The sequence below is a fragment of the Eurypyga helias genome, unplaced genomic scaffold, assembly GCF_000690775.1.
Source record: "Eurypyga helias isolate BGI_N326 unplaced genomic scaffold, ASM69077v1 scaffold35528, whole genome shotgun sequence".
Lineage (NCBI taxonomy): Eukaryota > Metazoa > Chordata > Aves > Eurypygiformes > Eurypygidae > Eurypyga > Eurypyga helias.
In genome coordinates this window covers 32,820-47,362 of record NW_010266915.1, presented here as the reverse complement: position 1 = coordinate 47,362, position 14,543 = coordinate 32,820, and the positions used below count along the sequence as shown (strand labels likewise).

The 14,543-nt window shown below is 36.4% G+C and overlaps 1 protein-coding gene across 1 annotated transcript in view; it reads right to left on the bottom strand.

Annotated features, from left to right (window-relative positions):
* Positions 1-1,464: 1,464 nt before the first annotated feature.
* The window catches only part of CFAP54 (cilia and flagella associated 54), a gene marked incomplete at its 5' end in the record, with an annotated part of 45,249 nt that continues 32,170 nt past the window's right edge, over positions 1,465-14,543 (bottom strand). Inside the window, 11 exons of the mRNA XM_010157254.1 lie at positions 1,465-1,563; positions 1,620-1,828; positions 5,021-5,162; positions 5,701-5,793; positions 6,550-6,655; positions 9,235-9,343; positions 10,539-10,694; positions 12,085-12,211; positions 12,802-12,987; positions 13,186-13,343; positions 14,299-14,437. Of these exons, the coding sequence (XP_010155556.1) occupies positions 1,465-1,563; positions 1,620-1,828; positions 5,021-5,162; positions 5,701-5,793; positions 6,550-6,655; positions 9,235-9,343; positions 10,539-10,694; positions 12,085-12,211; positions 12,802-12,987; positions 13,186-13,343; positions 14,299-14,437 (1,524 nt within the window). The remainder of the gene's footprint in view (positions 1,564-1,619; positions 1,829-5,020; positions 5,163-5,700; positions 5,794-6,549; positions 6,656-9,234; positions 9,344-10,538; positions 10,695-12,084; positions 12,212-12,801; positions 12,988-13,185; positions 13,344-14,298; positions 14,438-14,543) is intronic.

Sequence of the window (14,543 nt, the reverse complement as noted above, 5' to 3'; positions counted from 1 at the left end):
CGCTCTTGTCAACCTGGATGGCTGCTGAATCACATACATAAATATTTATCTATTCAACTTTCTCAAAGGCCTGAAAACAACAAACTGTCTTACTTAAGTGTTTCCAGTCCTAAATATTATCATGGAGTGGAATAAAACCCAAGCATGCAAAATGTAACAGGGCACACAATTTTAATTATAGCCTTCTTAATGTAATTTGGATTCTTTGTTCAGCAGAGCTGAACAAAAACTTCAAGATTCAAAAACAGAATTGCAAAGACATGTGTAAGTGAAACAACCTCGTACATAAAAATAATTCTTTCAAAAATTGTATCTATTTGTACTGTTAAAAATCTCAGTATCAAATTACAGTAACATTTTAAAAATAACTTCTATAGCCTTCTGAATAGTTAAAGCTTCTAAAAATCTTGTGATAAAAATCAATGAAGCTTAGAATTAAAAAAAGTTAAGAGCTTTATGCTTGTTAGCTGTCTACAACAGTGAAGCTAACACATGATTATGCAGCTTGTGCCTGTCACGAACATGACAGTGAGCTCTGAAGCTTATTATTCTAGGACAGTGTAATACTAATTATGTCAAAAAAGAGCAGACAGAGTAAAATAATTTTTGATATACGATGGCTGTTATAAATGTCACATACCATATATTTACAATTTATTCAGTGGCACAGTCAGCTCTTTGTTGGGAAATGAGTAATGATATGCTGTCCAACACTGCAGAAAGTTCACCAACTCTAGAAGAGCTACTTTCACAAAAGTATTTTAATTCTTTTTTATAAGATAACAAGTTCTTACTCCTCAAGGCTCCACTGTCTCCATCTAATACTGAATGTAATAGGCAAAAAATAAACTATAGAGAATAACCTGTCATTTTAATTTTTCAGCATTAGGAAAATTATTAATGTGAGAAGTGGGATGGAGAAACTTTGAAGACAATTATTTTTACATTGCCTCTTCAGAGACTTTTACCACTCAATTTTTAATTCATATGCCATGGTCAACGTAGACTCCAGAATTTCAGTTCAGGATTTCTCCGAGTAATACAGTCTGAGCTGCTTACATTTGAAAGCTCATATAGGCTGTTCACAAGCCAGAGATCTGAAAAGACTGATTTCCTAGCCAGATGATAATCAGTGAAAAAAACTGGCACACAAGGCCTTCAACAAATTTGGAGAAAATATAAATTATATATTTTTTGAAAATCATGTTCTTATTATAGACCAAATTAACAATATAGAGGCTTGTGCATACAAATTAAAAAGCAAACATTTTGGTATGAAACATGGAGATCTACAGGATTAAAAGCCTCACTCCTACCAAATAATACAGCCAACTTAAATAAATAATAAAATCTTAAATATCATTCTGCTTAATCTTCTAGGGTCTAAATACACTGGGCATGGGACAGAGATTATTTCTGCAGGAATGAGTAACAGAGGATATTGGTATTTGTTAACTATGTCATTCACTGCTTGCACAGGATTTTGGTTTTGCACTGATCCTCTGCATAATTTCGTTCTTCGATAGTTCTCTCGGAAATACCATCACTGGAACTAGCAAGAAGCTGAGCAAAATGCAAGTGTAACATACATTTTTGAAAGATCATAAAAAAATAAGTACCTTTGAAGAATCATCTGGCCTACCAAGTGGCAATTCAACAGCATGTAGCTCTTCTGGGAAATTCTCAAGGCAACACGTTGAATATTCAGGCAAATGCTTTTTAAGAAAGGAATGCATTTCTGCTATGCGTAGAACAATCCCTGTGTCAAAAACAGAACTAAGGTGTCCATCTCTTGCAGAAAATGATCCAGGTCCTGAGCTGGGGGCAGCTTTGGAAAGAGATTTTTATTACCTCATCATTTGCCATTAAAAAGTAAAGTTTCTACATCCACTCAATATTCATAAGTTTTGAAAATATGTTAAAATATGTAAAGTGATTCAATATAAGATAAACGCATTTCCAAAAATTATATTGATTGTCTTTAAACATGACTCCCTTACTGTCCTCACAGTTCTGTTTCATTCGGTGCTGCAAGGATATAAGTCAACCCCCTCCGAAATTATTCTGTTCAGACTTGCTGGGTTTCTCTCTAGGCAGCACCTGTATGTACAGTCTAGCTCTGTCCTCACCTATCAGGCCGTCACTGGTACATCCAGCAGCTGGCCATCAGATGTAGATGCACAGTATTAGGGCCCTGAAATTAATGGATCCCTACTGTGCCTGAAAGGCCCTATCTGTTACCATCTTTTGTTTACAGCAAAATAAGCCAAGTATGTTTAGTCAAAACACATTGAATAAGGCTCAGCCTTCCCATTTACACTACACTCAGCTCTCACAAACAGGCCCCCAAGCTGAACAGATTTATTTCTGATGAGACTTAAGTCTTATGTATCTAGAACTAAAAATAATCATAGATTACGAATTTTTTTTTTAAGTGCTACAGATATAGTAAAAGCAATGAAATGTTGAGGGATGCTTTTCCTGGTATCATGAAGACTTCTGGAAAAAGGTAGTATCTTCACTTACAACACTTGTAAATTGACATAAATCTGGGTTTCATTGAAGATTTTTTTGCATTTATACAATTTAAAGGAACTGAAAATGTTCCTTTAAAAATTTAAAGGAACTAAAATCTCTCTCGGATGATGGCCTTTGAATCTGACACTGTTGGTCCCCAAGAACAATATCTCACCTATGGCAGTTTTCAAGAAGGAAGAAAAGATTCATACCAAATAGAAGGTTTGTGTTACATAGTCTTTTTAAATAACTGTGGTAGTGAATTAAGTGAATCCATGTTATTGGCTGTCTCTTCTGGCTGGCCTTGGTGGCAAGACTTTCTGCTCCTTCGCTTTGGCTTTGCTTGCTTTGTGTGATTTGTTTGTTTTCAGTAGAAGAGGCTTTGGGACATGCAGAGACATTGTATCCATCTGCAAATCCAAAAACAATAAACGTTAAGTGAATGGTTGCAGCTCAGAAGCTCTTTCTGCATTGTGTTGGAACTGATTAATCTATAACTAAAAATGTAACTTGTGAACCTGGTTATGTTTTTCATAAGAGGAAATCCTTTCTATTCTGCTTTAATATTAATTGAACTAGTAAAGAAAACCTTTATCTCAGATCATGGCCAGGAATCTGACTGGTTCTTGCAAGAAGCTAAAAGGAGTCGAGCGCAAGGCGCCCTGTCTCCCTCTGAATTTAACTATAAAACCATTATTTCTATACATTGTTCAACAGCAGATATTTAGTAAATGGAAACAATACTAGGAGTCCTCAGTCATAACTACAGCAGTTGAACTTCCTGGTGACCTGAACTCAGAAGAGTTAGGTACTCTGAAATGTTTATTGTTGGCTTTTAGATATTAAGCACATTAACAGTTAAATGTATTACTGATTATGGATTTTTTTTTTTTTGGTGCTGCCTTAAAGTTATGAAAAAAGAGGAAGAAAAAAATCAGTAGTTACCACTACATCACTGCTTATATTCAGTATTTTTTTTTCATTCTATTAGTACATGGTTCTCTCAAAAGCCTACACAATTCCCCTGCTCTGTTTCTCATTCCAAATACAGCAAACATTATGTTACAGTAATTCCTGATAGTAAACTTCCAGAAAATAATGATGTGTGCTTCTACAAAATCTGAACGTCTCCGTTATTCCTGATATTTCACTGTCAATTGTAAAAACATTTAGAATTTAGTTTAAAAAGTCACACTGTTTATATATGAAACTTAAACAATGTGGTTCACTAATGGTTTTACAGAAAATATTTAGCATGCTGTGCTGATCATTTCCATTTCAATTTACCTTTATATATTTTGGCCTACTGTTGCTTTTCTACATTTTCTATTCTTCTGTGTATTGCCTAACAGAACTATCAGGAGAAACACCTGCTGCATTTACTAAAATAAAAATGATCTGTAATTATGAGCAAATGGAACTAGTACAAAACAATCAGATTGATGGAAAGTCTTAGCATACAACACTTGTTTTCATAAACCCATCAAAACACATATGTTTAAACACTGTACAGCAAGCAGGCATTGCTCAGCTTTGCCAGCAACTATCTGGCAGAGCAATTCCATCTTTGTCAGTCACTTGGGATGACTGAAATTAAGCCACTGAACCAAAACTTTATCACTAAATTAATAGTTGCCAGTTGAAAAAGAAATATAGATATTTTGCCTTAGTGTTTATATAACATCTGGCAAACATTATCGCAGAATTTGTAGTTTCCCTGATTTATTCTTTTTTTTAAAAAATGAAAAACTTCCATTTCATTAACTCCATTATCTGTAAAATAAATGCAGAAGTTGGAAATAAACCAGGCAAAGGCAAAGTTCTACCAAGCTAATGGAAGCATGTCTAAATGATAATCCATTGGACTGGAAAGACAGTAAACTTTTTTTATTATACTGACTTTGACTTTCAGAATCCTATTCCGAGGCAGATAACTTTCCAAGACTTTGGGTTTGTTTGGTTTGAGGTTTTTTTAGGGGGTGGGAGGGGAGGGAGGAGGAGCGAAAAGGGGGAGATGAGCTATTCAACATCAACATGTCTTGCAAAATCAAAAGAAATACTTAAAATCTCCAAGAAAAAGTAAATATACCTGGGGGAAAAAGAATCTGTTCTAAATTAGTGTTGGGAAAATAAAAAAAAGCAGTAATGAGTGATAGGGGGGCCAAGACCTACTCTAGAAATCTGGGGAAGTTCTATGTCAAAGGTTCATCTCTTTTTCTACAGGTAGGGTAGTATGTGCACTCTCCCTTTCTGAGCCACAGTATGCAAATAATGCTTTTTTTTAACCTATTGAACACATGCACAGGCTAATATTTAAAGATGCATTAGGTCTACTCAGTATTTTGTACTGCTATGCAGCATGAGGATTTTCCTTTTCCACTCAAAATTTAACTTACATTTATCCATAAATGAAAATAAGATATTAAATGTTTGACTATATTATATGATAGAAATAATTTATTACTTATTTAATGTTCTAATATTACTAGGTATAAAGCAATACCAGATAAGAAATCTCTGTACGAAGCAAGAATATCCATGGAAGCAAACTCTGGGATTTTCTGTTGGACTGCATCCTTCATGCTGTGTTCTTTAACACTCTTCATTCCAACTAATAGCTGAGAATCAAGCACAGCTTCACTGACCTAAAAATAATATTTGTTTTATTCAGAACCAGTTCACTACAGTATCTATATAGATTTTAAAATCTGAGAGTAGTAAGATGATGACAAAAAATTAATTACTCAATGTACTGTATTTTTAAAAGTCAGGAAAATATTCTATTTCTCTCTGACATATGGTATATCCTATATTTAAATAAATCATTACTGCTGACAGCTTAATTACTACATAAGTGATTTCAAATCAGATATCCTCACCTGGAAGCCACTGATGTCTACCCACATGTCAAATACATGTGCACACTTATCAGGCAGTGTGCTGTTCTATTTGCACTGAATCAAAGTTGAGGTAAACAGAGTCAGATCTGTCCCAGAGAGATTAAATTAACTACTCAGACAGCACCCTTTTTCATTTCCTCAAATAAGACCTATGCCAGAAATTTCAAGGAATCTTTATTCTTGTCTTGTTTACATTGTCTTGTTTGCTTGTGTAAGTAGCATAAGATGAAATCTAAAAAAAAAACCACCAAAAAAAATTACTTCCTTGGAATATTGCACCAACCTGTGTAGCTGCTCTTACTGCAATCCAGGCTTGGACTTTGTAGCCGTCTGATTTCAGAGCCTCCTCAGGTAAAGAGCGTTCCCCAGAAGAGGTCTAAAATTACACACCAGTTCCTAATTAGGATTCTAAATATATTATAGTAAAATATATTTTAAGTAGAGAAGAAAGTCCTCCTACTTACAGAAGTATATTTTTATTTGAAGTTGTAAAAATTGGCATTGATTATAAAACCATGAATTGATTTCTAAAATTGAAAAAAATTATCCAGGGCATACTAATTGGCTGCTTCTGTAAAAATTTTTTCAGAGCTGATCATATTACGGTCACTGCTGTGTACAGTTTTGCTATAATTTTCTGTTTTCTAGAATCTTAATTGTGTTACACACTGTGCTCTGAATCTATAGCTTGTAGCCACTTTAACATGGTTAAAGCCTTTTATATTTCTCATGCTGGCACTCATATTTGTACTGAAAAAACTGAAACCTGGTAAAGTATAAATAGTACCACTTAAAAACCAACTTTGAATGTGATGTTTTCTTTGCAAGTTACAAATTAATTAGAACATAATCAGAAATTAAAAAACTATTGGTTCTGTTTCTTCCTATTTTATACAGAAAAATATTTTAAATGTTATCATTCCATGCAATAAACATGAGAAATAACAGCAAACAAGATAAAATTCTACTGCTGTACTATATGATTTCTTTGTGTGATTTTTCCAGTAGGATTTTCAGTATCAGTATGATTTATAAGTCACTGTAAGTAATAGTCTGGCAAGGTGCACAATGTTCTAACAGAAGCATATTTCCTCCTTTGAAGAGGCCACTACGCAAAAGATGGAAAACATACGTTTGATTTGGAAGGCACCATCTCATCTGTCTGTGACACATCCTCATTATTTGTGGCAAAATGCAAATATAATAGTGCTATTTCAAGGTATGATCTTCTTATTAACCTGTAAGAAACAACCCACAGATCAATCAGTGTTACTATCAAAGTAAGCATTACAACGATACGATCTCACTCCTGCATAAGACTAGCTAGACAGCCTCACCCAATAAATCATTCATCCCGCCCTCATCATCTCCTTAAAGCCTACCTTCTTTCAGAAAGCCATGTGATCCTGTTTTAAAGTCTTAGTGAGTCTAAAACATCCCTATGGCATGCTTAACAAATAACACATTGATATGAGTATGTCAAATATAATTTGCATTATGTGCAACAAATATCCCATAAATAAATTGCGAATGTTTATTAAGAAAACTGTAATATTGCAAGGGAAGTCATCTTTCTGTACAGAATCTATATGGGTTCCTCTTCCTTCCTCATATGCCTCCTCATATATATGGAGGCATATATCCAGTGTCCTGGTTTCCCTGAAACATGGTTGGCTGAATTTGGATATGGGTCTTCAGGCAAACTCTTCCAAGAATCAGCAAAAATACACGCAGTGACTGAAACAGTCTCATTTCTTCATTTGGCTCAGCTGATGAACCTTCTCTGTTCTGAGCTCTGTAGCAGAATACATCTTCAGACTGGGCTCATTAATTCCTGTTCTCCCCCTGTACTTCCTTCTCCTTTCAGTTATTTTTACAGAAGTAGTATAAACCAGGCAAAAGTCAAAGACTCATAGAATCATAGAGTAATTTGGGTGGAAGGGACTTTTAAAGGTCATCTAGCCCAACCCCCCTGCAGTAAGCAGGTACATCTTCAACTAGGTCAGGTTGCTCAGAGACCCATCCAACCTGACCTTGAATGTTTCCAGGGATGGGGCATCTACCACCTCTATGGGCAACCTGTTGGCAGTGTTTCACCACCCTCACTGTAAAAAATTTCCTTGTATTTAGTCTGAATCTACCCTCATTTGCTTTAAAACCATTATGCCTTGTATTTAGTCTGAATCTACCCTCTTTGCTTTAAAACCATTATGCCTTGCCCTACCACTACAAGCCCTATTAAAAAGTCTGTCCTCATCTTTCTTATAAGCTCCCTTGAAATATTGAAAGGCTGCAATAAGGTCTCCCTGGAGCCTTCTCTTCTCCAGGCTGAACAAGCCCAACTCGCTCAGCCTGTCCCCATAGCAGGGGTGCTCCAGCCCTCGGAGCATCTTCGTGGCCTCCTCTGGACTCGCTCCAACCAGTCCGTATCTTTTCTGTGCTGAGGGCCCCAGAGCTGGATGCAGCACTCCAGGTGGGATCTCACCAGAGCAGAATAGAGGGGCAGAATTACTTCCCCCAACCTGCTGAAAATGACTTATCTGGAGAACTTCAGCATTTCTATTCCCTATAAGTTTACAACAGCCTTTCCCCCCCCGACCCCCAACTCTGTACGTCTCTCCGGACACCTTCTATGAATTAGCTTTCCTAAGCATAGCAACAATCTGCTCATGCAGTTATTACCCTGGACAAGGTCATATTGCCAGTTGGCTGTTTATGTGGTACAATGAATTCCAGCTTTGGTATGATTTGTGTAAAGCAAAACACAAAAGTCAGAGTGCTGTACAGTTCAAGACAGGGCAAACTAAAGTGGGAAGATGCCAAGTTCTACGCTTAGTTGGTGACAATTTAGTTAACTTTCTAGTCTTGATAATAAAAAGGGATTTGAGACATCAAGAAACAACTTTAATTAAACAATCTCGTAGCTATCAGAGGTCTTGTATAAAGGTGATCGGGATGTTTAGTTCTCTAAAATAAGAAAGCCGAGGTCCTTCAATGTTGCTGTACATTCTTTTAGAAAGAAGGTAGCGAATTAAAGAAGTGTAGCAAATTAAACTTGCAAAACACTACCACAGCCCATTTCTGTACTATTTTCCAACATGCTGACTGTTCATAGAGGTTTATTACTATGCAACAGCTTCTGTGTTCAGAGTTCTGGTTCATTAACGTAAGTAACAGAATACCCAAACAAGCAAGGTAAATTGCTGCCTTTACACTGTCTGTAACCAGACATGGCACGTAATTCATTAAGACTGGTCAAGAAACTAAAAAACACCCTGAAGTCCAATGTATCAGAGCTGCTTGACAGAATTCATTGGCTGGCTTGGCTCAGTTCTTCAGGCATCTTCTATGCTGATAACTAATGCAAAAGTCATTGTCCTGATATCTGTTACAAACACATTTCCTGTGCTACTTCTGCCTCTGTTCTCCTGACTGTTTCTGTCTGCTAACCTTTTCAAGCTGGATTTCTATTATCTGGAAGGGGGAATACCACAGCTCATCTTCTGAAATATGAATAAAACCTCTCTTTAACTGATAGCTCCGTTCCTGCTCTTGACAGAGAGGGTACAAATTTGGAAATAGAACAGAAAGCTGTAACTTTGTATACTCTAAAATATAATTTTAAATGTTCTCAGCATTTGTTTAAAATAAGAGCATAAGTATACAGTAGCTCTTCCATACTGCAATAGCAGAAAATTCTCCAAAATATAAAAGATGCTTCCCAACAGCAGTCCCACTCCAAGTCTCAGAAAACTGTCAAAAAATACGGTCATGTGTGATTAAAATTATTTTCAAAGTTATATAGTTAGTTTCTTACTCAAATTTTTGGTCATGTTGCTGGCTAAGTTTTATAGCTTCCAAAAGGGTTTCAACAGCTCCAGATGACTTGTTACTGTCTGCTTTTGTTATCTGACGTTCCACCTTACCTAAGGAAAAAATATTGAAAGCAGATTTACATGATTTTTTTTTTTTTTCTGTAAGACCCAACCTGTTTTTCCCTCCAGGAAAGCTGAACAACATAGCACATTATCTATTCTCTTCCCGATAAGCAAAATCTTTTCCAGCTTGTTTAAAATGCAATGCACAATGTTTGTTACTTCATATAGCGTGTTACTTCATAGAGTAGCTAAAATAATCAAACTTCAGAATCATAATGTGCAGTGATGCTTATGAGAAAACCATGGAGGAGATAATGCACAGCCCTGTTCTCCCCTGCTCTATGCTGCACATACAGTGTGGCCTTCAGTCCTGTGTTGCGTGGTGCACATCCTTTAGCCACAGGAGAAATACTGCCAGCTGGCTATAACATCAGAGCCTGTTGGCAGCATCTTCTCAATACCAGTGTTTACCCACCTGTCCTTTCTGTAAAAGTGCAGCAAGAAGTTCTTATGTGAATATGCTTTTTGTCTGACAGTAGAAATGATGAATAAAATCGTTTTCTTTTCAGAAAATCCTGTAACAGCTCAAAAGGCCAGAAGGAGGCAAGCTTTCCACAGGCAGGATCTGCATGTTGTGCTACCCCCTGACTGGAAGCCCATTCAATACTGCACAACTTGGGGTTCTCAGCATTGGAAAGGACGTAAGATTATTTACAGCATTCTCTTTTTCTTTGTAGTGTTAACTCCAATAAATGGTATTTTAAGAGGTACTTTACAGAGTCTGAGTGTCTTTCTGGCTGGAATCTTAACAAAGCCACACCTCCTGGTGTAAGACATGATGCCACTAAAATCCAAATGCATGCAAACACTGTGTAATTCATTCACTTTGTTAAATCATTTAGAAATACTTTCTGAGTCTCTCATCTTTAGTTCAGACAGATGCAAACAAGCTAATTAGCTTTCTACAGTGCCTTAATCTCATTGGCTACACCCTTTGATCCTTGATAACATATAGCTGGAAGAAGTTCTACTGCAGTTTTGTTATTATGTGTTGCGTAATGAATGAACTATGCTGGTGTGATACTAAATACAGGGGAGACCTGCAGCTAGACAGGGTGAGAAATATCCAAATCTGTTCTATTTTTACAATAAATTGTCTCCATTTTAAGAGAGGCCACATGCATAACATTGCCTGTTATGCATCTCGAAGGCAATCCTGATGTACACATAGGGTTTTATTTACCTATCTGAAAAAGAAGTTCAGCTTCCATATCTAATTTTTTTGTTGCAGAGGCTCTGCAAAGCTTCAGTGCTGATTTTAAGTGTTTGAGAGCACAGAGCCATTGCAGTGGATCTCCTCTTGCAGGTGTACAGGCTACTTTTTCAGCTAATGTGTGTCCTAAAGGGAGAAAAAAAAAAAAGAAGACAGTAAATTATTTAACAGAAAAACAATTTATGCAAAAAGAAGCAACTTCCTTAGAACAAATGCTGCTAGACATTTACTGTAACAACCCAATCCTCAAAAATCAGAGTGATTAATAGATATAAATACATAATATAGTGTTGTTTCCCTACTTTATGAGGTCATTGAGGTTTATCTAGGCCATCTAAAAGACACTCAGGCTACACAAATCAACCCTTTCACAAACCATCTGGAAAGACTAGCAGTAAACCACTTCATAACTTTATTTCACCTGGCAGTTGTAGCCAAAACCTAAACCTCTTTTAGCATTTCCAAATTCCCAAATTCCTTTTGTAGTAAACAGTTCTAAAAGCTTCTTTGATGTATCACATAACTCTTATACTATACTCCCCAATATTCATCTGTATTCATAGACTTCCTAAAAATGTGGATTCAGAAAGAGGACCTGGTCAGTCGTGGCCATCACTGTGAGTGAGTCTGGCCATGCCTGCACTGAGAAGCAGTAAAGCCGAGGAAGAGTGGGTCACGAGAGAAACCAGCTGGTGTTGCAGACCCGACAGCCACAGCAGATGCATTTCAGAGTGTTTACTTTGGACTATCTCTATTCTAGTCCTAAGGCTGCATAAAAAGAAGTGTTTGGCATGCACTGATGTGCTCCTGCAGCACATCTTCCTGAAAAAGAATCCAGAACACTCTGAGGCTGCTCCACAGTGCGAACCAAAGTGCAGTCATTTTTAGACTTTCTAGTCCATTATAAGTCTGATATACCCCAAATTAAGTTTAGCAGAAGGAACATGGAAACAGTAGCCCTTTCTCTATGCTTGAGACACAGCAACAAATCTCAGATCTTAAAGGTCACCTTCTGTCACTATTCAGCATATTTCCAAAAGGTGTTAAATTGAAGGGTGACAACAGTAACAGACAGTAGTTCTTTTATTGGGATAGAAAATTATGACTATGATCCCATATAACGTGATACCATTAGTTAGTTCCTATATAAGTGCTTCCAGTGAGATGGAATGCATAGGGGAGGTTTTAACAGAGTGAATGCTGTGTACAGAAGTTGGAAAAGTATTGTGAATTTCCAGTTTAAAAAAATAAGTTGTCATTAGTTTTATCAAGCTATAACATTAATATTTAAGCCTTTGTTGATTATAGTTCCCATAAGAATTTTACCCTGCTTATACACATTGCATGGAGCCAAACAAGCACCTACTGTGGGTTTTCAAAGTATTTTATATTTTGTATATGAAAAGTATTTATTTACTACATTCACTTCTGATGCATCAGTTCATCTGCTGTTGCATGAAATATGAATGAAAATGAATGAAAAATTAAAAATAATAATGACTTGCATTTTTCTTACCGATTCTCATTTTGACTTGGGCTAGCAAGTTGATATGTGGCAAGTAGATATTTTTTGTAGGTAGGACCAGGCAAGTGAATGTACTGTCTTCAATTTGATGTTCAATGGGTTCTCCACAAACAAAAATCTATGAAAAGAGTATGCTTTGTAAACTCAAATTGCAGACAGCAAGTTAAATAGTAGTTTGAAAAGTAAGTTAGGTATTGTAAAACCCAGGAACTCAAAAGTGTCTTGTAAAAGAGCACTAGAAAAGGGCTTGATATGCTCAAACTCCTTCACTTCATTTTGTAATTGTCTTCTTTGCAGAGGAATTTGGTAGCAAATTAACAATTTCAGTGAACTCTTGATGAAATAGGCCCTCTACAGGCAGATAGCAGCAGCCTCACAGTCACAAACTCTGGTCCTCATGGGGGACTTCAACCACCCCGATATCTGTTGGAGGGACAACACGGCAGGGCACAGCAAGCCAGGAGGTTCCTGGAATGCGTCGATGACAACTTCCTTATCCAAGTGATAGAGGAGCCGACAGGGAGGGGAGCCATGCTGCACCTTGTTCTCACCAACAGGGAGGGGCTGGTGGGGAATGTGAAGCTGAAGGGCAGCCTTGGCTGCAGCGACCACAAAATGGTGTCATTTAAAAAAATAGCTTCCAGAATAGATAATTATGATTGTTGGAAGGATTTGCAAATGCTGTATAAATCACCAACATATACTCACCACTTTAAGGGTAAGCTCATGTGCCAAAGTTAGTAAATTCAACGTTTCCACTGTAGAAGAGCCATGTTCTGTATCCTCTGCTGTCTGCAGTGTTAGTATGTCTGCCAGCAGAAGCATGCTCTTCACAAGAGTCAAAGAAGCTGGAGGGGAAATAAATGGATCCTCTTGGAGTAAACTGATGATATTCTGTTTGGACATAGACAACATAAACCAAAGTAGTTACTACTTTTGCTGTCTATTTATGAGGACAAATCATATAAAGTGAAAAAAAAAAATCTATTTTAGAGGCACTATTTCAAGCTTATTTAATGCTGGCATCAGCTCTTCTGACTACATGAGAAATGCAGCGAAGAAAAGCGAACAGTTTCTCCTTTGTGCTCAAACCTGCAAAAGAAGTTTAATGCCTGCCATGGGATGTTTTTCTTGCAGGTCAAGAGTAGCAGCTTGCACCATCATTTCAGCCTGAGTCTCAATATCACCAAAGGCTTCTGCCTCTAGTATTACTTCTTCTATCACTCTTCGGCGTTCAGCCACATAATTTTCTAAAAGAAGAGAATATATGAATAGTAAAAATACAATAGAAAAGACTTTACAGTATCTTATACCATTCTTAAAAGTCTCTTCCACACTAAACAGTTACAGAAAATCTGACATCGTAAATTCCACATTTACCATTTCATCAATCCTGTGCCAAATTTACTTTTAAAAGAAAGAAAAACCACTTAAGTTTTTGAACTGCACTTGGTTTAAGTCCATCCAAATACATTCTTTATATGTAAGCCACCAGAAAATAATTGGATTTGGTATACCAGATGTCATTCACACCCATAAAACATATTCTTCGTGTTCAAACATCTGATCTGGGTTATCATTCCAAAGTAGTAACAGCCTTCATGGGAATTATCCAGTAGAGGTTAAATAGAGTTTGGCTACAGACCTACACTGTGATTTTGATACTTAAGTGAGCATCAGAGTTTACACTAAGTTCATAGAGCTAAGAAATTAAAATCATTCTATTCATAAGCAAATTGCAATAAATGTATTTCGTAGGATCTCACTTAAATTCTTAAAAAAAAAGAATTGGAACATTTTTAGGAGATATATAGGAACATTCCATTTACTGGAGTTATAAAAAGTGAAAAAAAAATTCTAAAACCAGAAGTATGTAGCAACTGTTTTTTTAAAACAGGCATACTTATTTAACTTTAATTACAGGAGAACATTTGACACTTTCTCACACACAAGTGATTTATCAAAAGATAATAATCATTAAATAAACATTAATATAATGCTTTGTATTTACATGTTCTAGTGAGAGGCTGTGCTCAGAAATATATTTTCCATTTTGCATTGGATGAATTTAAAACAAATAATTGCTCAGTGATAATACAGACCCAGAATTAATGTTAATATTTTTCATTTATGAACAAGAATTGTGTCTGAATAGGCCCACTACCCCCTTGTACTCCAAAAGTCTAAACCAGAAAAGGGTAATACCTTCCATATCACCAACGCCATGTATCTGTGTTACTAGTGCAGTCACTAACATTGTACGACACTTCAGCCACAGATGTACACTCATGTGATCTTGAGCTGTTACACTGTGAGACAGTCGAGCATCATCAACGTAAGAAACCTAATAATTTCCAAAAGCAAGAGAGTGATTACTTTCTGAGTCAACTACTCAACTACACACAGAGCAACAGGGCAGCATTAGTCTAAAACAAATAAAATTAATAAAA